The 24,736-nt window shown below is 44.9% G+C and overlaps 1 protein-coding gene across 2 annotated transcripts in view; it reads right to left on the bottom strand.

Moving 5' to 3' along the window:
• Window positions 1–24,736, bottom strand: part of LOC133958472 (serine/threonine-protein phosphatase 2A 55 kDa regulatory subunit B beta isoform) — a 41,289-nt gene that overhangs the window by 2,209 nt on the left and 14,344 nt on the right. Inside the window, exons 1-9 of one of the 2 annotated variants that reach the window (XM_062393275.1) lie at window positions 17,105–17,976; window positions 9,242–9,339; window positions 8,091–8,256; window positions 7,200–7,312; window positions 3,951–4,128; window positions 3,631–3,795; window positions 1,479–1,648; window positions 855–946; window positions 628–751 (exon numbers count right to left, since the gene is read on the bottom strand). In XM_062393275.1, coding sequence (XP_062249259.1) covers window positions 628–751; window positions 855–946; window positions 1,479–1,648; window positions 3,631–3,795; window positions 3,951–4,128; window positions 7,200–7,312; window positions 8,091–8,256; window positions 9,242–9,339; window positions 17,105–17,174 — 1,176 coding nt within the window. In that variant the 5' untranslated portion in view covers window positions 17,175–17,976. Of the gene's footprint in view, window positions 1–627; window positions 752–854; window positions 947–1,478; window positions 1,649–3,630; window positions 3,796–3,950; window positions 4,129–7,199; window positions 7,313–8,090; window positions 8,257–9,241; window positions 9,340–17,104; window positions 17,977–24,736 lie in introns of those variants that run through there. The other variant, XM_062393273.1, reaches the window with a different exon arrangement.

Raw genomic sequence — 24,736 nt, 5'->3', positions numbered from 1 at the left:
GTTGATACCTAGTTGATAGATCTCCTTGTGCATTTTGATTGAATGACAATGCGAGACCTTCCATGTTGATATTTACTATTGAATATTTGAAATCAGCTAATATACAAATTTAAAATGGACTACATTAGTAAATGGACTGCATTTACATAGTGCTTTTTAAGTCTAATCAACCACTCAAAGTGCGTCACAGAGCAAGTCACATTCACCCATTCACACACACACATTCATCCATAAACCTCTATACATGAATTATTCTATCACACATCCTCCACACACTGAAGAAACAACGTTAGGGGCGATTTTAGGTTCAGTATCTTGTTCAAGGACAATTCACCATGCAGTCTAAAGATGCCTAGAATCGAACCAATTAACTTTCTGGTTATTGGAATAACTGCTCCTCGTTCTGAGCCACAGCCAATAGTACAACTATAAAATATTTGAAATATTTTTGTCAAAATAATTACTTAAAAAAACAATGATCAAGGTAAATTCTGTTCTATGAAGAGACCGTGGCATTTATCAAAGACGCTTGGGTTGTCTTGATAGGTCTCTTGCTTTATAACAGTACATTCACTTGTCTTTGACTCGATATAGGTTCATTTGTTTATGTGATATGAATCGCTGTACCTTGCGAGGCTTGAGAATGGCTCTGGGTTTGCTGTTTTCTCTGGACGCTTCCAGTGTGACGTCACGTTTGGTGTTCCGGTCAAACATTCTAAAGAAATTGTTGTAGGACCCCGTCATTATGACACTGTGGAGATAGAGAGGACAGTAGATGATTATTTAAATGGCCTAGATGGACGGATGAATGAATGGATGGATAGATGAATGGATTGATGGATGGGGAGTCTTACCTGTCTGTTCCATTCCAGACACACTCAAACTTGTCAAAGATGCAGTCATTCTCATACAGAGAACAAAGCTTCCCCCGTAAATAGTCGTGAACCTGAAAAAAAGAAAGAAAATTAATCCGATTGGTGGGATATGATCATTGTTTTTAGACATCTTAAGTTTGCCTTTCCACTTCCAGCCATAAGCTGCACGAGCATATGCTCCACTTTCAATAATCCTTCAGGACCTGGTGACCTTCGCTAAGATATAAGGCAGGTGGAGGCGGAGCTGGAATTGAAAGGAGAATCCCCTGAGCCCAGCTTGAGGCCTGATCAATCATGACCTGCCCTAAGATGGCTTCCCCTGATCAGACAGGGTGGATGTGACCCTGGTGACCGCACAGTGGGAGGTTCTGTCCTTCTGGTTGCATCAGCACAGACACTATCTGTCTTATCTTATGGGCAGTCCCCTCTTATAAGCCCTCCAGGGGTAATCGCTGACACTGCAACAGGATTATGCTGAGTGATTAGTCTGAAATCAATAAGATTTAATTTGATCCGTGGCCTAACTGTTATTTACCAACTTCACTAGCTGAGAGTTTTCTTCTGAGGCTTTCTATCTGTCCGGCAGGCATGATGAATCCTCACCTGGTACGTCTCCAGTGGCTTGTTCTCCATCTGAAGGTCCCACACCTTGACAGTGAGGTAGTCCCTTGTCATCAGATAGCGCCCGTTGTGGCTGAACTTCACATCCGAGATGGACGAGATGATTTCAGAGAAAAAGGAGCGAGTGGAAGGATCCTCCGGCTCCTCAAAGTCTGGGAGAGAAAAGAGCGAAAATCAGTTATCTTCTGACAGGGGAAACAAATTTTAACACTGTAGGAGGTCGCCACTTTAAAGAGGTGTTTTCCCTCCTGCACGTCTTCTAATCATTCACAGGGAGAGAACACAAAGCAGATTCGGTTTGGGTGGGGGGGGGGGCCCTTCATTAGCGAACAATGACAGACACAGCAATGCCTGGATGCAGAGTTTTTTCTGCAGCAGCTGCATGTCTTCAAAGGATTATTTCTGCGTGTGTTTGGGGAGCAAGTCGTGGGTCAGCATGCTGGGTAAATATTGGTTATGATTCATATTGATTTTGGCAGCTGCTCATCTGTGTGCAGGCCAGCACGCTGGGGATAAGAGCCAGGCATTCCATCGTTAGCTGTCAAGTTATTGTTCCTCCTCCTCATTTCCTCCCCCCCTCTCTTGCTCTTCTCCATCTCTCCAAAAATACCCCTGCTATTCTCCCCACCCTCCTTCCATCCCCTCCCTCCTCCTCAGCCGAAGCCAGGAGAATAGCTCTGCGATGTGTCAGTGGGGAGTCTAACAAGGGATGCGGCATGAGAGATGAAAAAATAGGGGGATGAGGGAGGGATAAGAAAAACAAATCAATGTCAAAGTCCTGGGCCCACTTGAGACCTGCTGGATTTTGTGTGTGTGTCATTGAATGAGTGGTTGTGTATAAATGGGTGTGTGCAGTGTGTGTATGTATATATGCATGTGTGTGCATACCTAGCTGCCCTCTCCTCCCCTCTCACTCCAGGGGTGTATAATAGGGTCCCTGGGGAGTGGGCAGGGGAGCTTTGTGGTCCCCCTCTCACAGTTCCAGAGTCGCTTTGGCAATCCTCTCCTATCCCTCCATCCTCCTTCCATCTATCCCTCAACTATCCATCCATCTTTGCTCTAATTCTGATTGATAGTAACAGCCTCCCAGATATATAGGGAAGGGATACAGTATGAGTATTGTTGTTTATGTACGAGGTGTGTGTGTGTGTTGGAAGAACGGAGGGCATTACACATTGCTCTGAGCCATACACGTTCATGCAGTGAAACAGTAGGTGTGTAACTGACCTGCCTGAGGCTAATGAGAGCACCTGCCTGCTCTGCGTGTGTGCTTTGCGTGCGTGCATGTGTTTGTGTGTGTGTTTGGCGATCTTTGAATAACATAACTTGAAATGTACTCCCAAATTGTCTTCATCCCAATATCTTATTTGTCTCTAAAACGCTCAGGTGTAATTAAACTGGCCATGTTGGCGCCTGGTCCAGTGAACACGTCAATATGTCTGAGGAAACGACTGACATTATTGAACAACAAGGTGTGTCCATGGGGGACTAATGCGATTGCTTTTAAGCCATTGATTTTTCAGCGAAAATGTCAATGTATTCATTATTCATTCGACCAAAGAGTATGCATGTGATGTTGAGCTTTAAAGAAGGCCATTCATTGTTTGAGACACACACACAGACAGATTTATTGATGGGTTATCCATCCTGGTATGTTGATATGATGGGGGGAGATACATGTGCATGCTACACAAAGGTGGAGCTGAAGCAGAAAAACTGAGAGTGAATTAGCAACGTTGGTGTTACCATGTTGCATGTATATCCGATTTTATGTCTTTACAGTTCTATCACTTCTCCTTATCTCCACCAAGGAGGTTAGGCATTCACCCGGATCAGTTTGTCTGTTAGTTGGTTTGTATGTTTGTCTGTGTACATTACACAAAAAACACTGAGTGGGATTCCACAAAACTTGGTGAAAGGATGCAGAATATGTCAGGAATGAACCTATTGAGTTTTGGTGCAGATCCGGATCAGTATTTGATATATATACATATTAGTTATTAGTTTCCCATAATGGACAAACAGGCATCACAGGAAAGAAAACATATTCCGAAAGGTTCTCCACCAAACTTTGGTAGGTTTATTTGCCTGCTTCTTTTTAATTTGTCCCATCATGCACCGCATGGATACTCACATTTGCAGTGAGTGTCGCAGAGTGCAGCCTGTCTCATGTCACAGAGGCGTATTGAGCCCTTGCTGCTGCTGTAGGCAAAGGTGTGACAGTGCTGGGGATGAAACTCGGCTGAGGTGATCACCTCCGTCAGCTCCTCCATGTTGGCTGGTTTGATGTCCACAATGTCTGAGAGACAGGCGCTAAGGACAATGTCCGACTTGTGGACAACGAACATAAAACTCAAGTTACTTACAACTCAAACTCATGGGTTAGTTTCCGCCCCTTCGACAACTTAGCTCATAAACATAAACATTACGTTATTTACACTATTATGAGGATACTGAAGCTGCGATCAGTGATCTCCAGGTTCCACAGGTTGACCCTGAGGTCGTCAGTGGAGATGTACGTCTGGAAGTCGGAGTTGACGGAGATGGAGTTGATGTGGTAGGTGTGGGCATTGCTGAACACACGCTTGGCTGTAGCCTCAACCATCAGGTCCATGGGCTGCAGCACCGGCACCTATTAGAGAAGACGGTTCAGTTAGAAACAGGGGAAGAAGAAATGTGAAGTACTACTGAAAAGGAAAACGGGACCACTGTGAAAAATTGACTGATTCGTTATTTGGAGTTGTTTAAAAGCTGGTTTCTGAAAAGGCCTCTTAGAGGTTTATTTGTACATGCATGTGGCTTCTTGCTTGTATAGAAGTTTGTGTGTTTGGAATATTCAGCACGTGTTTGTGTGTGTGTGTGTGTGTGAGCGTGAGCGTGTGTGAGCACAACCCCAGGGATTCATATGACATTTACTCCACAAATCTTAATGTAACAGAGTCGGTGGGGCTGAGGAGCTGCGGGCTGTTTGATGAGCTGGTTCAATCAGACTGTGAATATCTGTTTGCTACACGGTTACTCACTGATCTCACCGCACATACTCCTCCTCAGTTTCTCTCTCTCTCTCTCTCTCTCTCTCTCTCTCTCTCTCTCTCTCTCTCTCTCTCTCTCTCTCTGTGTCTCTCTCTGTGTCTCTATATGTCTCATGTTTAAGTCCTGTTCTCTTGTTTCTGTGTTTTTGAGAGAAAGAGAGACAGAGAGAATGTGTGTGTGTGTGTGTGTGTGTGTGTGTGTGCGTGTGCGTGAGCGAGAAGGAGAGACAAGAGAAAGTAGAGGAGGTGGAAAGAGAGATGGCCCGAAGGCATCGCTAGACCCTGCTGAGGAATGATAACTGAACTCTGCAGAATTGAGGCAAGCTCTTTCTTTCTCTCCCTCTGTCTTGCACATACACACTCACACATTCACACACACACAAACAGAGTTTCACACTGCTGCTCCATATCAAAGACCCCCAGCACCAGTCTGCATGCAGCCCCCCGTTGGCCAGATAAAACCCAGACAAAGAGAGGAGGGAGGGGAGGGAGAGAGGCGAACAAATCGGCTGCTTCTTCTCTCTTTCTCTCCATCGTCGCTGGCACCGACAGAGAGACATGGCAGCCCAGCAGGCCGCTGTATCTCCATGGGTGTCACTTCATTTCCATGTCTTTCAGTGGCCGTCCAGAGAGACGTGGACTGTATTAACCCATAACCCCCAAACACTGACAGCTACACTGCTCCGCTTGGCCCTTGCACCTTCACAACAACCTAATGCATCCTTATCCTTACATCATGTGAAGAATATTTTAAAAAACTGAATAATTTATCACATGTTCCTTCTTTTACACTTAACTATCTATAACAGACATTTTTTACTCTTAAAGCAGCACAAGACAAAAGCGAAAATATACACATTTTGATCATATTTCGTGTTTGAGGGAGATTATAAATGATGACCTCATTATCCGGCTACATTTTTGAATTAATGTTTCCGAGTTGAACCCTCTGCTTTTTCTCGCCCTGAGCAGATTTCACAGCCTCTAAACAGGATTGCCACAGTCCCGGCCTGTCCTCCAGGTTGCTATGATCCCCTGGCCAGCCAGACAAAGAGGGACAGACACGCTGAACACAGCACTAATCTACTGTGGCAGACACACACACACACACACACACACACACACACACAGTGCCCGCCTTCTTTGTGTGAAAAGTGTTTTGCAGAGTGATAAGAATGAGACTCAGAGCGAGAGAAAAAATAATTTTCACCTCATTGCACATATCGATCACTCATTCTCACTTTCTTCTGCCAGTCTGAGTTAAAATTTGCCCAAACATGGATGTTGGATTGTGTCTATCTCATTGACCGGCACTGAAACGCACCATATGATCATCAGCTGCTATTTAAAACAGAGACGTGTCAACTTTGAGATATGAAATACATATAAATATACATATACAGCATGTGTTGCTAAGATGTTCGTGCAGGATTAAAGGCGATAACGACTGAATGCTAAATGTTGATTTAATCAGCTTATCTGTACTGTTCTTATTCAGACCTCAGACCATTCTATGTGCAAACAGAGGATAGGCTTTTGTTGGTTTGAAATGTCTGACAAAAGGCAAATGTGAGCAAATGATAAAAAATTATATTTCAGGTTCAGACTCCTGGCATTGTGCACCTACATTATGTCTGCTCTGAAAATATCAAATAATATCTTCAAAACTTTGACTTTTCATTTTTTCAGACTGATACATTTAAAAGAATAGTTTGTCACTTTTGATAAATACACTTGGTCACTTTCCTACCAAGAGTAAAGTGACGATGAATGATTTACTTATACCATTCTTGTGTGTGTATATAGATAGTAGCTTAGCTTAGCATGGAAACTAGGAGAAACTGCTAGCCTTGCTCTGACTAAGGTCAACATAGTTCACCTATCTGCACCTCTAAAGCTCAATAACTAACATTTTATATATCATAACTTTAAATAATATTGACACTTCATGAGGCTGCACGTCATCACAGTGGTCAGTCAGCAATGTTTACCTCCGCCAAGGAGTTTATTTTTTCATCCACTAACCCTGTTTGTTAATTAGCTTGCTTATGCAAAAACTACTGGAGGGATTACCACTAAACTTGGTTTTAGAGAACTGATTTATGAGTGGGACCAATTTGGTGCAGATCCAAATACAAATCTAGTGAATTTAAATATGGTTAATAAGGGAACGGAGGTACGCCCTCTCCGAGGATCCTTTGAGTTATGCATGTGTGTGTGCGTGGTTTTCTCCTAGTTCTCCAACATTTAGTGCAAACACATGCAGCTTAGGTTAACTATATACAAATATAGGTGTGAATATGATTGTTCATGGTTGTTTGCTGCTCTAAATCAGCCTTGATATGCTGCTGACTTCAGTAGAGTATATCCTGCCTCTCGCCCAATATCCGCTGGGATCTGTTCCTGTGACCCTCAAGAGAGGGTATGGATGATGGATGGATTAAACTTAATGGATCTTGTGGGTTTCAATTCCTTCTAAAGGAAGCCTATAAGGTGGTTGTTCCCATAGAAGATTGATGTTTTTCCTGTCGTCAGATCATGACCTGCGGGTTTACTCTGAGCCAAACAGTTACATTTGAACACACCAGCAAGACAGAGTAGAAGTGTGTACTAGAGTGCATATGACGTTAGCTGGTGTTAGACCTGATTGTGTTGTGTGACCTGTCCTTACCCGTAGCGAGGTGATGGTCGACGGGTCTCGGATCCGTCCGTCCTCATCCTTCAGGTTGTAGCCCTCCGGACGCTTGTCTCTCTCACTGATCTTCCACAGCTTCACCGTCTTGTCTGAGATGGATACATCACACAAAACCGCACACAAAAATCACACACAGAAAACGGCTCACCACGGTAAAACTCAGTAACAAGATGGATGCGGGGGTTGGGCAGCCAATCTGGCATGTAGCTGGGAAGGAGCCAGCAAGGATGATGAATGGTGGCTCCTGTGTAGATACTGATGTACTGATATCAACCTCCATGTTGACTGCAACATGTATACGCTCCCTCTGAAAAAAGCCATCTGTCCGTCTTTTCAATTCTGCATCACGTAGACACCAGTTACATCCCGGTGTCTCTGTCTAGTGAAAGTGGTTGTCAGCAGCAGTCAGGTTGTTGCTTTTTTCCCCTTTGAATTTCCACAGTGAGTATTGGTGTCAGAGCAGCGAGGCCATCGCCACAGGAACCTGCACCATCTGTCCCAGCCACCGCTAGCACTCCTGGAGCAGCCATGCATGAAGCACCACAATCTGCAAGATGTCTCTCTCTCTGCTGATGTGTATGTGTCTGCTAAGGCTAGCGTACATGTATGGGGTGCGGTGCCACATGATTTGATATATATATGTGTGTGAGTGTGTTGCCTGCTGTGGCAGCCATGCATGAAGTACTCAATCCGAACGGCCCCGGCTGGTGGCACCTGCTCCGTCAAGCGAAACACCAATATGCTCACAGAGATAGTGATTCTAAATTGATATTAATAACGTCTCCTTTTATCTCAGCTGTAATTCTAACTATTCTGTGGAGTGAGGAATGAATCCCGCCTTCTTGAAACACTCGCTGAGTGACTGACCATTGGTGGAGAGCAAGAAGTAAGCGGCGTTCTGCTGAGGAAGCCATTTGATCTTGTTGATCTTCTCCTCGATCTCCAAACTCTTCAGGTAGTCAAACTCCGGCTCGTGGCTCTGGAATGTGCTGTAAACATTGTACTCCCCTCTGCGCTGGGGCTGGCTCTTACTCTGAAGGAGGAGGAGGCGACAGAGATAAGAAAGATTACATGATAAATAATAAAAATAACTTTACTTATATTGCAACCTAAAAAAAAGTTGCAATATAACAAAAAGACAGATGAAAAGGCAACATCACATAAAGGCAAGTCTGTAAAAATGGGTTTTAAGAAGTAAATTAAAACAAGTCACTGGCTCTAAAAGCCTTATCTCCCCAAGCAGCATTAGACTTCAACTTTGCAATGACCAGAAGGGCCCCAGCTGAAGATCTAAGGCTCCGAGCTGGCTCGTATAGGGCCAACATTTCTACTGTGTTGTTTGGGGCCAGAATAAGGCAAACTTTAAAAGTGATCTGTAAAACCTTAAAATCCATTCTAAAGCAAACAGGGAGCCAACGGAGAGAAGCCAGGATTGGTGTGATGTCTTATATTTAAATCAGTAAGAGGCCTAGCTGCAGCGTTCTTAACTAGGAGGTGAGAGAGAGACTTTTGAATTATGCCCGAGAGATGGGCGTCAAAGTCGGCCTGTTTTTTACTTCAAATGTGTTATGGAGAGATTCATTCCTTTAGTTGTTTAGGAAATATACTTACTCTCTCCAGCAGCCGGTTACCATAGCTTCACATAAAGATTTAAGATTTAAAAGGATAACAAATATGTCGTATTTATTCTGAATGAACATTGAATTCAAAATGCTATTTGTATGGCTTCTCCATTGTATTAAATAACAATTCTACATCTGTTTCAAATGCTAGGATCATTGGGATCTTAACTGTTATTCCGAATGGAGTGGTTAAAAACGATGCTTCTGCATGAGGGCGTAGTGATTGTGTTTAAAGACAATTTACCATTTGTGGTGACATTTAGATTTCCAACCAGCAGTCCTTTTCAAAAATACACCTTCCCTTGTTATTTAAAAGCAACTTTAATGTTTCAAGGCTGTGAAATCCTCTCAGCAGAAGGGCAACGTAATTAGCGTAGCATTGTTGGCATTTCCTACCTCCTGCTCCCTCTGGAAGACGACAACTCTGCCTCCTTTATCCCCGGTGGCCAACAGCTCCCCCGATGGGTTAAACTCCACCGTTGAGATAATGTCAGCTGCAACACAGGAAGCAGAAAGGGAGAGGAGGGGGAGAAAATGTCAGTGTGGACAAAAGCTGTCAAGGTAGAAGTCAGACTAAAAGAAAGAGCTTTCAAGTCCGATGCGGTGCAGGGATTTCCAGAAAACACAGGAGGGGAAGGGGAGGGGAATCTCGTGACAAACCCGTAGAGGACTCTGTGGCACTGTTACCCTACTTTTGTAGAAATATGGATTAGGACAAATCACAGGATGAGTCACTGCATGATATCAACTAATGTAGCACCGTGTCTCATTGAAGTGAGCCAATCGTTTTCATTTAATTGCACTTCTGCTTTTTATAGGGCTCTTCCAAGACTGTAATAACGCCATTCCTCAGTCTCCCGTTGGCTGCAAGACCATGTGCTGCTCCAAGACTCTACTGCTCCTTCGTTAAAAAATATCATAAACCTTTCAAACGGGTTCTCCTTTGCGGATGACATATGTTACGCCTACTTTTTAACTTCCAGTCTGTGCAGTGCACTATCTGGACAAAAGAAATATAACGCTTATAAGATATAATTGCCTTCTTTTGTCTACATCCCCAACATTTCTCCGTGTCTCTGCATAGCTCCAGTTAAATTCTACCAAAAAGTAAATAACAGACACCTACCCTTAAGGTAGCTTCTCCTCTCCTTCTCAAAGACATACATCTGCTCGTATTTAGGAGAGGCTAATGGTGACTGTAATTATTATACAGCCCTGGGCTAAAAGGACATAGCCTCACATAGTCTCACACACACACACACACACACACTTACACAGACATACACGTACAGTGGAGGCTAGCCCTTTGCTTAACAGTGACAATAATATTAGACAGAGAAAAAGAGAGAAAGAGAGAGTGAGCTTGTTGTTTTGTACCCCCCTACGCCCTCTGTGGACCTGCTACTGGCAGAGTGCTGAACAGGAGAGGGGAATGTTGCTATGGAGACCGTTTCCATCTCTAGCAGCAGTCGGAGGGGTGAATGTGTGTCTGTGAGTGTGTGTGCCAATAGCTCTCAGACTTAGTTGCTGATGCTTGCTGTAATTCAGCAGACAGAGCGAGTGCTGCAATAGGGTGAAAACCTGGTACTGCATCTGGGGGAGTGTGTCTAGTTCAATGCAGTGCACAACTTCAGACAATAGAGTCCCTGCAGACTGGCTCATCTCCTCACATAAAGCCGCTGTGCATGGTGGAAATGAAAAAGCGTTATCGTGTGTGGTGTGCATGTGTGTGGCTCTTCCCCTTGTTTGATTTAATTGTTGAAAAGGAAGCCACATTCAAAGGTGAGACCAGAGGGACTCTTGTGGCCATGCAGGTGGGCAATCCTTATCATATTTGAAACTAATGACTTTTTCCACAGAAAAGACACACTCTGACCTAATTACAACCCGGGAGAACCCCACTGACACTTATTGAGTGGTTGCATACACACACGCACGCAAAAAACTATATTGACCCCCTGGGTGCACAGAGACTTGCATGTGCAGCACACACACGCACACACACAGAGGCGCACACAATAGTGTCTTCTCCCAGCACCATCAAGCCAAAGCCAGTGGCGTGAATCGAATGGAATCGGCTTAACAGTCAGCATTCTTGTATCCAAGCTTGTCTCTCCTTCTCCCTTTTTGTCCTTCATACTCCTCTTTTTCCTAATTTCCCCCACTCCCTCTCTGCATCCCTCATCATCAACACATTAAGTCACTGAAGAGAAACAGTAATTGATGGATGCCGTTTAACGAGTTTACACACGCATACATCCTTCAATCATCTCAGTAAATGAAGAATCGGCAAGGGCCAGTGAGCTGAGACACACAACGTGATGGAACGCTTCCCTAAATGAGTTTTTCCTCATGCAAATGTATCTCTCTACAGACAACCTCGGCCACTGATGGAATTGTGTTTGAATGGCAGCGTGCTGGTTTTTTTCAGAGGAAATTTCACACCAGGGAAAAAATTGATTAACAGCAGAGCTGCAGGTGGGCGGGTCCCCTGAATATTTCCCGCTTGCACCAGATCAGAATTTTATTACGTGAGCCTCATCTTCAAGGTGGAGTAGGATTAGCATCTGGCCGGTGATTCAACTGATCAAATGTGTTCTCACACATTCTGTCTCTCTCTCTCTCTCACACACAAACAAACACACACACACACACACACACACCCACACGCACAGCCTCATCAGCAGACCATAACCAGATGAAGCCCATAAATCCCGTGGCCAGCCAGGTCTGACACGGACAGGTCAGCGCTTCTTGATGCATCAGAGTGATGCTCGAGATAACACACATCCATCACCAGTAATAACGCAGACAAGCCTGTGAGCCTGCTGCTGTGATGCTTGTCTGTACCAGTGAAATAAAACGGGCATGGCACCGCTCTTATCTGTTTCTGCTCGCCAACCTGAACTGCAATAACACCCTTCAGCATGCAATATAGAATTGGACGTCAGATCAATTGGGTGGAAACATAGATATGCATTGATTCTGGAATGAAAAATGTGCACGAGGAGCCACGGACACAGGGCAGGCGAGGGAGGATATTGAATGTATTTATAGAAGCCTGAGCTCGCAACATCTATATCACATAACAGAAGGGGCCACTAAAAGAAATGATTGTGAGTGAGGGGGGAGTCCGGGGACAGAGGTTTGTTTCTCTAAGTGGGTCAACAAAAAGATCGTACAGTGAGTCTCACCGGCACAGACGCAAGCAAAGACCAAAATAGGAGCACCCTAGCTAACCTCTAGACAGCACATAATCCTGTCAGGGGTGAAATAAATCCCAGAAAACGAAGCGGGTCTTGATCCGCTGGCATTGGGAGGGTTGTGTAAGACACACAGACCCAAAACGGGTTGGGTTCATGCATGGAAATACAGTTGTGTAAGTGGCGCGCAGTAATTCCAGGTAGAGGGAGGGACGTGAGCAACATAGTGTTGTGTAAATGCTTTGTTAGCGTCAGACGTGGTGAGGGGAGGATTACAGCACTTGTGCTGAGCTGCCTGCGTCAAAGGATCAGGCCGGGGGGGGAATTCTGGTCCATTCTCGCACTCTCTTTCACCCGCAGCTCTATGTACCTTCTGTGATAATCAACAATATGTATCGGTCAGCAAATCTTTCCTTCCTGCAACGGACGCCAAACTAGTACAAATTCTGCACATGTAAAATTCCATTTCCTTATGAATTAGCAGCTGATCACAGCTTCATTTCACACTAGCAACAATGGAAATCAAACTAAATGTTTGAATACGCCTCGTTACCTACTGGTCTGGTAGTCAGCCATATGATTAAGGGTTTATTAGGCTTTATTAGCTGCACACAAAGCAGAGGATCTGAGGAGCATGACTCTTTGTAAGATGTGGAGTGAACAAGCTAATTAACCTGGTTTCTCCTGGATCAGCCCCTTGAGATTGACACACAGTGTGTGTGTGTGTGTGTGTGTGTGTGTGTATGCGTTTTTGTCTGCATGTGTGTGTATGTGCTCAAGTGTGTAAATATTGTGTGTGCGTTTGCTTTTCTATGTCCCTTCTCTCCCCCCACAGGGAGTAGTGGGGGAAATGGGCGAGACGTGTTCCTGCTTCACTCCTCACACTTCATTAACACATCGACGTTGGAACACATCACACCACAGACACAATACAGGACAGGGCAAAACACGGGGTGGTGAAAAGGAGTGAAATAAGTGATCGATCCCCGCCAGCACCAAGCTGAATACCAAAAGGAATCACTCAGAATGCTTGTAATTTGGTATTCTCTTAGAAACTGAAGATGTAGGGGGGGGGGGGGGGGGGGGGATGGTGGGGAATCTGGGGCAGACAGAATTTTAATTCACCAAAACAACAAAAAAACGCACTCCCTCTCTATCTGTCTGTCTGAGCTGCTTTGGTGCACTCCCTTTCATCTCCCTTGTGTTTGAGGGAGGAATGAATCAAAGACGAGAACCTTGCTGCACAAAACCTGCATCATTCCGCGATGACCTTATCACCAGAACACGAAGCGTGGGGAGTGACGACACGCAGGACGCAGGAATTAGCTATCAAAACTTACAAATGTATTCCATTATAAAGTCCAGAAAGGTCAAACACTGCTCAGCCCGCGGGCCAGCGGCCCTCTGAATGAATCGCACTCGGTACATCCATCACAGCTGCACCTCAAATCCACTCACCAGGAAGCTCGTTTGCCGTTGAGAACTAGGATACTATTATTTTTTAGATTTTTTTCTTGCAATCATCCCACTAAGGGTATTCTTTAATAAATTCTCATTAAAATTTCATGGAGCTGCAGACTTAATAAGAAGCTAATCAGGGGATGAAAGCAGCTGCTGAATAAGGAGTGTGACTCTCCCCAACTTCACAGCTTGCCATTAAGCCCCCGCCACCCCCCACACCATGCACCCCCATACACACACACACACAGACATTATCCCTCTTGCGCTTCGTTCTGCGGCGGGGCTCCTGCGTTTTGAGTGTTTCATATAGTGAATAATGGATGGGACCTGAGGGTATGGTGGGCTAAGCTTTTTTTTTATGCTGGGGTCCTAAAGTGTGGCCCCAGGCCGTTTGCCTTGGCACAAACAACTAGGCTCGCTGCCCCCCCCCCCCCCCCCCCCCCCCCCCGCTCTCATCTGCAGCAGCAATAAAGGTTGTGAGCTCTCTGTTACAGCACTGCATCAGTATTCAGAGGGGGCTACAGGGGTCATATCACACTCACAGTCTTGTACTTGCATCAGACAGACGTACAGTGTAAGCGGCGAAGGCAAGAGAGAGGGAGAGCCGAGGGGGGGGGGGGGGGGGAGAAGGGAGGAAGGGATTACACCTCCTACCAATAGATCTTCGGGTCATTGTTCCGGTGGCTAAATTGTAAAGGACCAGAAATCAATAGCAAAGCAGACGTCAGGTTAGGTGCTGCCTCACAGCGAGGAAGCAATCTGCATCTTTTAACATCCAGCGTTGTGTTCTGATTGACTGTTTCATCACACAACACATTCAGGTGGAATTAACTAGGAGCCGTGTTGTGGGAGTGTAACAGTCCATTGACTTAACACACACTTATACACAACTGTGGTGACACACCGCCCAGCACCATCCATCCTTTCACCATTAGCTGCGTGTCATCTGCAGGCGGCGGGTGAATGCAAATGAGCCCGCAATGTAATTTTCTCTCAGCTCGACAACAATGAAGCTTCTGGAAACTTTGCTTTTATGGTCGAGGGGACGTTGAGATTTCACACCCAGCTATAGATGACCAGCACAGCTTTGCTCACATCAGCGTGGACATGCATCGTGTCAATGTATCCGCCCAGGGGCCCAGTGAGGCGTGGGATTGGTGCGTGGCAAAGGTCAACCTGAGTGACATCATTAAAATGTGACATCATAAAAGTGCCCTGCCGCTCTGGCAGGGCCTGGGGGGAAATCCTCACCAGCTCGCCACCACTAAGAGACCTGTGTGTGCATGTGTAAGTGTGTGTGTGGTCTGAATGGACCAGGCCTGATGGAACATGTGCACTTTGGTGAATTTATTGCTGAGGGGCGATGGACCCAGACACCAGCTAGTGTGATCTTTGGCTGTAGACTGACTCTATACCTTTTAGGGACAAGGAGGGACAGTGATTGCACACGCACACACACACACACACACACACACATTCATGATATATGAGGTGTGACGCTCCTCCATAAATTATCACTATAAAGAAAATAACAAAAGTCGAGTCTCATTGTTTGAAAAGCACAGATGGGCCAGAGCCTAGACAGTGCTTTGCTTTAAGGAGACACGTTTTACAACCTGTACAGCTCTAATACACTCTCTCTCCATCAAAAGGATGAGACAGAGTGAAGGAGGGAGACAGAGAGACGGGGAGAAGCTGGAAGAAGCTCCCCTCCCATTTTTTTTCATCTCAGCGCACACATCACACAAAGATATCCATCACACCACTCCCACCCCCACTTCACTTCCGCTCCCTCTGAACCAGTGACTGTGTGTTTAGCAATGACAGGGATTCATCTGAAAGAGCCGGGGAGCAGAACAAATCATGATGCTCTCTTGTGTTTAAATTTGAAAGAAAAAAGACAAAAAGCATCAGGAAAATTGAGACCATCTTCCTCCTGAGCTGTGACTTTGTCTCTCCTCCAACCTGCAGTGGCATCAGTAACCTGAGCTACTGGCAAACCCAAGGAGCCATTGTGGCTCTGACCCACCCTGCAGCCACATTCACCCTCCAACAACCTCTATTCTACACCACTTTTCTTTCATTACAACTACGGGATAGATGCACGATTGTGCTATTTTCATCATATTTTACGTCTGTTCTTTTATTGTCTGATTTTAAACATTGTGGTACGTGGAAGGCAAAAATGGTGAGATATGGATTCAAGGCTACCCCCTATGCTGCAGAAACGACTACAAATGTGCAAATAAAACAATGTGCACTGAATTTAACGACAAAAAATGTACAGTACCAAGGTAATGAAGCAGCAACACTTAGTTCATTGATCAATTAGTCATACGGCGTAAAATCATTTGAATAATTCCTAATTTTAGTCATTTTCAAGCTACAATGGCCTCCCACTCGTCGGGTTTAGCTTCACATGTGTCAAGATCTGTTGCTTTAATTTGTCAGACACGACGTTAAGCTGAATATCTCTGCTTTTAAGACTATTCGTTGAATAAAGACAGCAATTTGAATGCAATCTCTTTTTGTCGGTTGAAATGAAATTTGCTAATTTTTCCACATTTAATGGACAAACCAATTTGCTGATCAATATGCAGCAAATTAATCAATAATGAACATAATCATTAGCTGCAGCCCTAGAAGACTTTGTAAACACGGGCAGATGAAGTTGACCTTATGTTAATGTTGTCTCTGTGTAATGAAAAGCTCTTAGTCCCCGCTGCTTTTTATGATCATACTGATAACTGAAGTTAATGTCCATAACCAATCTGCACGATCTAATATACGAGAATGGAGGTAGTAATGAGATCAGCGATAACCTCTACCTGTAAATCAGTGTTTTTATGTTGATCACCAATCTAAGCAGCTTGCGGAGGACAGATGGAGCTGATTGGTGGAACACAAGGGAACTATTAAGCATCAAATGGTTAATAGGCCGATGCGCGCTCACGTGCAGCAGGGAGCAGGATTTAAAAGCTCTGCAAGTCACAGCTATTGTTCAATGCGTGCTTATGTAGATGTACTGTAAGAAAAAGTGTGTGTGTGAGGGAGATGCTGCCTCCTTAAATCAGGCCACCCTCCCTGTCTCCTCCGTCTCATTCTCTCAACAAGTGAACACAGGGTGAGGAAAATACATTTCTTGATCAGGTATTCCAACTGCATCACATGAGACTCCAGAAGCAGCTTTATTCCACGTCCGTGCAGATTAAAGGATCCTGAAATAGCATGTATGATGGGAAGGCACCTCATCATTTCCTGCCAGTGACACCACCAACCTCCACTGTGAACATTTACATGAAACAACGCCTTCTTTAATACCCTCACAGAAGATTATAGTGCAATTAAATTCCCTCTTAATGACCTAATGCAAGCCAAATGGCATCCATGTAAACAACTGCACAGTGATGTCTATTCACTGAGCTGTTTGCCTGATAATAATTATTGTATTGATCCCATGCAATGGCTGGTGCATTCGCTGTGATATCAGCCTCCCTCCAGCGACAGCCTCAGGTGATCTGCAGAGTAACAGCTCAGGATAGGATTTTTTTTTCTCTCTCTCTCTCTCCCCTCAACATCATCACTTTTTAAATACCTTCGGTTGCATAGTTGTGGTCGCGCAGGAAGCTGTTGTTGATTTTCCGGGTGTCACTCTCCTCCTCCATTGATAAATCGGCTGGTTCGGGATCCTGAACGCGGCAGACCTGCTCACCATCCTGCCCGGTACCGTCAGCAGGTGGCGGGCAGTGCTGCGACCAGCGGGGGGGCTGTCATGGCTCCAGATCTCCCCGTGTAATAAACACAATCGCGATCAAATAAATGCCTGTGAAGTCGATGCTGCTGAGGATGATGGTGATGATGATGATGCACGGGCAGGTCTTGTCCACACCTCAGAGCGCATCCAACAGCGCGCACCGTACGCGACGCAGGGACTGTGCCGAATCCAGCAGTGGATTTAGAGCCTAATTATTAAAGCGCATTACGTCCTCTGCTTCAGATCATTCATCTGCACGTAAAGGACACACATCATCACCATGGTGCGTCAATAAAAAACGTCAAAAAAATGGTGCGTCTTCCTGCCTAGAGGTGGCTGGATCCGTCTCAGCAGCAGCAGCGCACCCCGCGAGTCTCTTCTGGAGGATTTGAGTTTGTGTGCGGCTTGATTTGCCCCCCTCCCTGTGCCTGCACCAGTGCCAGCGGGGCGGGCGGGATTATGCGTCAACAAGCTTGCTCCTGTCACTTCAGTATTTCCCTGTCAAACTCTCCAAAGTTATACAGCGGCCTTTCTGTCTCAAGATCCTGCAAAGACTCCTCTCTCTCTCCCTGTCCCCGCGTACCTTGGATACCGTCAGCTCAGCTGACTCACTGCAACGGATAGCGCACTGTGCTGTTGCTGCTGAAGTGGGCGGCCCCTCCCATGCCGCCTAGCGGCTGGCTCTTTGAAAAAAAAGATCCACAAGCAGCAAATGTGATCCTCAGTCGAACCACCAGCACCATCAGAGCACCACCACCACCAGTTAGAGAAGAGTTCAGGGTCACCCACACCCTGATCACCATCAACCAGGTCTGTACGTGTTAAAGCCGACAGCTGCCCCACGGCCTGGTAGCAGGTTGCCTCTAAAGCCTGGTAGATCCTGCGTCCCTATTGCCCCTGCATCCTGCTTCATGCAGAGACACGGATAAGCCTCTACTTTCCATGCTCCCAGATCCAGTTCCCTCTTCGCTGCAGCTAGTCTTGCCAGGGGAAGACGAGACATGCTTCATATGAGTCACGTGACTGGGCACCTTTCTGTTCTTTTCTGCATTAAGTTTAGTCATAGATATCAGGAAGGCACAAGGGAGAGAGGGAGGGATGAGCCGAGTAGAGAAGAAAACTGAAGAGGCGAGAGCGACAGAGAGATGACCAAAAAAAAAGAACCAGACGCTGATTAATTAGATTAGCAGGGCCACCGTCTGCGCCTCTTTCTGGGAAAATCTCATTTCCATGCTGGGTTTAATAACACCACACACAACCAGTCTTCTACTCAAACTATAATCTTTGATGTGTGTGTGCGTGTGTGTCCGTGTGTGTGCGTGCGTGCTGGCAGTGAATCCCTCCTCCCCTTATCTACTCACTTTACCCTAAATCTCCCTGGTTCCACAAAGGGACCCTGAGTATCTCCCCTGTGCGAGCCTCCACACACATCAGCAGCAATAAAGAGATTGCATAGCCCCCTCTCCTAAATGCATTATAGCTCTCTAATCCACGCGACCATTTGCACATCCAATCCTCTGCTTCTGCACTAATGGGAATCTTGCTGTGAGAGAGGCGGCCTGCTTGTACATAAAAACAATAAAAAAAAAGAAACAGGGCCTTCCTACACATGCTATTTTACACCCCATCACACCTCCATCTCCACCGGAATACATTACGGGGCATTATCCATTATCCATGCAGGGAGATAATGAAGCCTGCTGGAGCGTTGGTGAGGGCCCGGGATTCGCATGATTCCATATTTACAGTCTTGTGCTCCCCTAATGAAATCTGCAGAGAAGCTCTGCCATCCTTGACCCTCTGAGATCTGACTGAGCGGGCAGCAGCGTTTCCCATCTCTATCAATATTTAAACAGAGGTCTGTGAGGACAAAAGGAAACACGCAGGGAAACCCCCTCCCTGCTCGGCTGTAACTTACACTTCGGCTAAGTTACAGCTGAGCATTGAGAAATGGAAACAATGGATTTTAAGGGGAATGAAGCAACATGGATGAGAGGCCGAGTTTTGTCAGATTCTGTCGGGAGGTGAGGAGGGGGATTATGAGGCAGCGAGGCAGTCTGATGGCGGGCAGGGGGCTGCAGTTAAAGGTACAGACATATTTGACTGTATAATGAAGGAATAAGTGGAGGGTGCCTCTCGGAGCCAGGGCCTGGGATCAATGCTGTCTCCCTAATGACATTCACCGTCTCTCTGTCTGCCTCTGTCCCGCTCCCTCTGCACACATGCCAATCTCCTTTCCACTTCAACCCTGTCATTTTCGCTCCCCCCTCCCTCAATCACGTCCGCCTTCATGATGTACCTACTGATTGGAAACCAGTTGGGCTTTTTATAATTATACGACCACACACGGGCGACTGTGGCTTAGGGGTAGAGTGGTCGTCCTCAAACCTGATGGTTGGCAGTTCGATCCCCAGTCTGACCCGTCTGCATGCCGAAGTGTCCTTGGGCAAGATGCTGAACCCCGAATGGCCCCCCCATAGAATAATTAAGTGTTGCGAATAGATGCACTGTATGAATGTGTGTGTGAATGGGTGAATGTAGAACTGTACTGTAAAGCGCTTTGAGTGGCCATAGAGACTAGAAAAGCTATATGAATACAAACCCAATTACCATTTACAGGTGACCCCGGGTCAGTTTACACCAAAATTAGCGAATACACAGAAACGAATGTGGTAAAAGAAGATTGACTCCTACCCCATCGCCGGTAGAAGATTTTGCCTTTCTGTTTTCTTCACCAGTGAGTCTCACTATTTTGCCATTGTTGCATTTTGTACAATGCAAAGTACATCATAATGTCGCGCAGAATAAGTGCAGTGTCAGCGTCTAGACTGCCAAAATAAAGAAGAGAACATTTGCGCTTTCCCTCGGGTGTTCCAGATTTCGTGGGGGTTTTTTGACCAGGGGAAGAGGGGCTTGACATCTGGCCATCGACATTCACTCTCAGGCCAGATTACCTTGCGATAGACACTGGTTTTATCAGTGTTATGTAATGTTTTGTTGTTCTGCTATGAAAATGGTGAAATATGGGGTTAGAATACATATGAATTAATCGTGTCCTGTCAAATTTGTAGAAAATAGGGTGAGAGAGCCTCTCAGTTTTCAGTGCATTCATGAGGTTGAACCTGATGCATTGAGGAATAAAAACCTGAATTAGGTATATCTGTATGTATAATTTCCAATATTGGTGTAAAAGAGGTAGTATGGGTTTTTTGACCAGTGGAAAAGGGGTTACATTCTCAGAGCTTTGAACTTTCTGCAACCCATGGCTCATTTAATCTTCCCTCCCCCACACCTCCAGCTACTTGTTCTCCTCCGGTACCCGACTTCTCATGTTCATTACACCTCGTCTCCCACTCCGCTGGGGCGGGCGACCAGTGACAGGGCATCTATACAACCCAGCTGCTGTGTGTCAGACTTGCAGGAAATGCTCGGGGGAGGCCCCGGAATTGGAGAGCGTGTCCTCAATTCTCCTCGATCGTATGGACAAAGTGGGTTAAATTAGGCTCGAGCAGCACCAAACATAGGGACACAATCACATGGCAATGATATTTTAGTCATGCCCAATTGCTTTCCTTGATGTGTGGTAATTGCCTGACCTGCAGATGCTGGTGAAGGGGCCACAGGCGGCACAGGCGCTGTCTGCATACCAAACAACATACACAGCAAATGCTTACACACAAAGTATAGATATTTGACTGCACAGCACAGTTATTAGCCACCTTCGCTGGAATTCCCTCATATCTCAGAATCTCATGGATTGCAATCAATAATAAGTATTGACCACTGGATAATGTCTGGGTTAAATAGGATAGATATGGATTATTTTCCTCCAGTTAATCCAACAAGACTGAGGGTTTTCGGCAGATCAATCCAAAATGGATCCAAGAAATACTTCTTATGTATTGTTATTTAATATATTTAAACAAATAATGGAATAATAAATGGAATGACTAATAGTAATTTGACTTGTAATGATTCAACTGTAAGCTGTTTACAAAAATTTGATCTTACCCTAATACCCTGAAGTTTTAAATTGTGATCAGGTTGAAACATAATTATATGCCACACATAAGTCTTGCTAAATGAAAATAATGTTGTTGTTTTTTTCATAAATGCTGATAAACTTAATCTAAATCAAGTATTTCAGTGCAATCAGAAATCTGAATAGTTTCTGGAACATTTATTTGGAATAAAGATGGATGGTGCATCTCCACTTCCCACTGTAGAGAAATGAAGCTAAAGTATCTCATATAAAGGGGACGCCATCTTGAGTTTTTGACATCATTTGGAGGCAGAGTCTCTGCAGTAGTGATGGATGTGTAAAGAGCCACTCTAACAAGATCCCAAATAATGAATTAAAACAATATATTTTCACACACATAGACGTAAAGGCGTATACTACAATAACAAGTAGAAGAATATTATAAAATAAAATATAATGTAATATGGATAAAATCCAATGTCAAACAATGTCAGACAATTTCATTGAGACCAAAGTCAAACCTAAAGACTTATAGTTGCTGGAAAAACATTCCATCGGATTAAAGGTTCTTGGTACTTTTGGACGAAATTATGTTTTAGAGTCTACAACTAAGCTAGTCTAGTCTAAATCCTAACGTCAGCACTAGGATTGCAATTCATCCTAAGGGGAACATGACTGTAGTAGACGTATTTCAATCATAACTGAGGAAACCACCAAAGTCACAAGGGTTCACAAGGGGATATTTCAGTTTGAGCCAAAGTGTTGAACCGACTCAACGACACAGCGATCGATAGATCCATGCTGCGAGGATGGATTTATACTGTCATGAAGCATTTACTGATTCACAGTATTGCCAGCAATGGTTTAATGATTGTAAAAACAATATAGGTACAATATTGTGACAAACTCTGTCAAATGAACAATAATGATGATTCAAATGTGAACTAAATGAACATAGTGGTTCCAGTTACAGTAGTAGGAAAACCTGAATTTATATTCAAGCCAATCACTACGTGTATGTAAAGGATTATTGTAAAGTCACCAAATGTTTCAGGCACGACTTTCATAGCTTTTTTCAGGACAGGTCATAAAATCCCTAAAGTACCTCCACCAAGGAGGTTGAGATTTCACCCCTGTCCAGTTGTTTATATGGTTGGTTGCATTTTCACCAATTTCCAAGGGATGAGTTCATGGATCTTGATGCAAAAAAATCTGACGTCCTATGTGTAGGTGCCGATCTAAATAAATATCTAGTGAATTAAAACAGGATGTCATAGGACTATGGGTCTTGGCAGAGGTATGTGGTCTAGTATATGAATGGTGCAATACATGTGTTAAGCAACTTTAGGCTTCAGAATGCTGAATGTGATGAGAAGACATAGTACAAAATATTGACACAATTCAAAAAGTATAAACCCAGTGTGTGAAATATACAGAGAAAAGCCTAATGAGCACTTGAGCCGAATTAAAATGACATCCCTCAGTGAGACGAGCCGTATCTGAGTTCACCAGCTGGGCCACAAAGTCTTCATGGTTGTAATTTTCACTGGCTGTCCGCTGCTTTCAGATATTGTTATCAAACAAATCAGTATGATCCCCATTCAGTAGCATGAGGTTCCGTCTCCAAACATTCATTGCCTACCATCAACCATGCAGCCCACCATGGCATTAAGAGCAGCTAAACACATGGGGGTAATAGGATTGCCCTGGCAGTCCATCTGTCAGGGGACGGAGTAGCAGCGAACCCTGGGGATGCAGCACCCTGGCCTGGATACACCTGCTCAGTCTGCCCTCTCCTTGCACTCTTCTCTGGAGATATTTACTCGCTATTAAAACATAAACTCCGTGAGAGTAAACTCAGCCATTCGAGTGCATAAATGCCATTAGGAGTAGGTACAATGCCGGGAAAAAACACACTCGGCTGGGAGTTTACAACCTTCCGGGCTTTAAAAAAGAAATTACAAAATGTGGCTACTCTTCTTTTTTTAATTGAGTACAGATGGAGATGCATGGCGCTGTAGCTAGTGAACAAGCAGGAGTGCGGCAACACAGGGTGGGGGAGGGATGTACAGAGGAGAATGGAGGGCCCGGGAGAGGGGAGCGCAGGAAGATAAAAAGATGGATGTATAGTTTTGGTAGAGGGCATTAAATCAAGCCTAGGGGCTGTCCCTAAATCAGCAGGCTTTACTCTTGGTGTCATTCCAATTACATCAGGATGAGACTAATGCTCCATTGCGCGGCGACTTCAGACCGGCACGATTGGATTTTCTGTTTCCCCCAGACTCTCCTCTCCCCCTCCCCCAACCTCCCCCCACTCCCTGCCTCCCCTGATAGTGAATTAATTGAAAAGAATGCATGTACAATGATTAGCACAAGACGGAGCATTTTGGATGAAAATTAATCAACTGAGATGACTCTGTTTGCGGCAGCGCGGCTCTTTCATAAGCTCCACCACACCTCTAGAGTATAGAGAGGCACACATGACCCATGTGGATGTTAACCTGCACTGGCATCCTGTCGCCAAACACACGTCAATACACACGCCCAGAAACATGCGTGCTAGCGTTTCTGTTGCTGTTCGAAGCAGCGAAGCCAACACGAACACGAGCCTAAATGTGAAGAAGCAAGCACACGTTGTGGGATTCATATTGTTGTTTGAATATACAGCCTCGCCTTGCTGAGAGAAAATGATTTCCACTTAACAGAAAATCGTTGCATTGTGCCTCTCCGGTTGCTAGGAAACTGCAATTGCACTGGCATCGCAATGCAGCACAACAGCTGTCAGCACAATTGGACAATTAGGATCTTAAAATGTCATTATTTTGGTCATATTCATCTCAATAAAGATTGAAGCTCAGCCCAACACGTTTCCTACCAGTTGGGTTAATGGGCCGAACATGGGGAGTATCATGTTCCGAGCGGAGCTGGGTTTCATTAGTGGAATGATCAGTGATGCATCAAGAGAAAAGGTTACGACAAAGCGTGGAACCATTTGTGTACAGCTCAGGAAGCTTGGAAGGACCGCGTGCTTGTTGTTAAGTATATGCTATATTTATCCGACGGCACTTTCCTCTCTGTGGACAGATGAAAGAGCGGCATGTGGAAAGTAGGTTAAGCAGGTTAGTGAGAGACTACAAAGCTACCTCCCTATAAATGACCAGGGATCCATGCACAGCTTATATGTTCAGGGGCCGTGGTCAGAGGAGCAGACGCTTAGGCAAACTAAAAAAGACTCTTAAAAGGGTTAAAGGGAAAATCCACCTTAAAAACTGGAATTCATACTGTATGTGGCAGTTTATTTTATTGCACATGCAGCTCAGTGTAATGATGTGATTTAAAAACCACGCCTAGGGCCGCCGCACAGTGTATAAAAAATGAAACATATCTGAGGACATTATATCAGCACGTACAGTATATGATCATATTATCCACTATTAAAGGAACATTTTTCATTTTAGAAGCAATTTAAATAAGGAAAGAGTCGGTCAGTC

This window comes from Platichthys flesus, chromosome 8 (genome assembly GCF_949316205.1).
Source record: "Platichthys flesus chromosome 8, fPlaFle2.1, whole genome shotgun sequence".
NCBI classification, from domain to species: domain Eukaryota; kingdom Metazoa; phylum Chordata; class Actinopteri; order Pleuronectiformes; family Pleuronectidae; genus Platichthys; species Platichthys flesus.
This window is presented reverse-complemented; position numbering and strand designations above follow the sequence as displayed.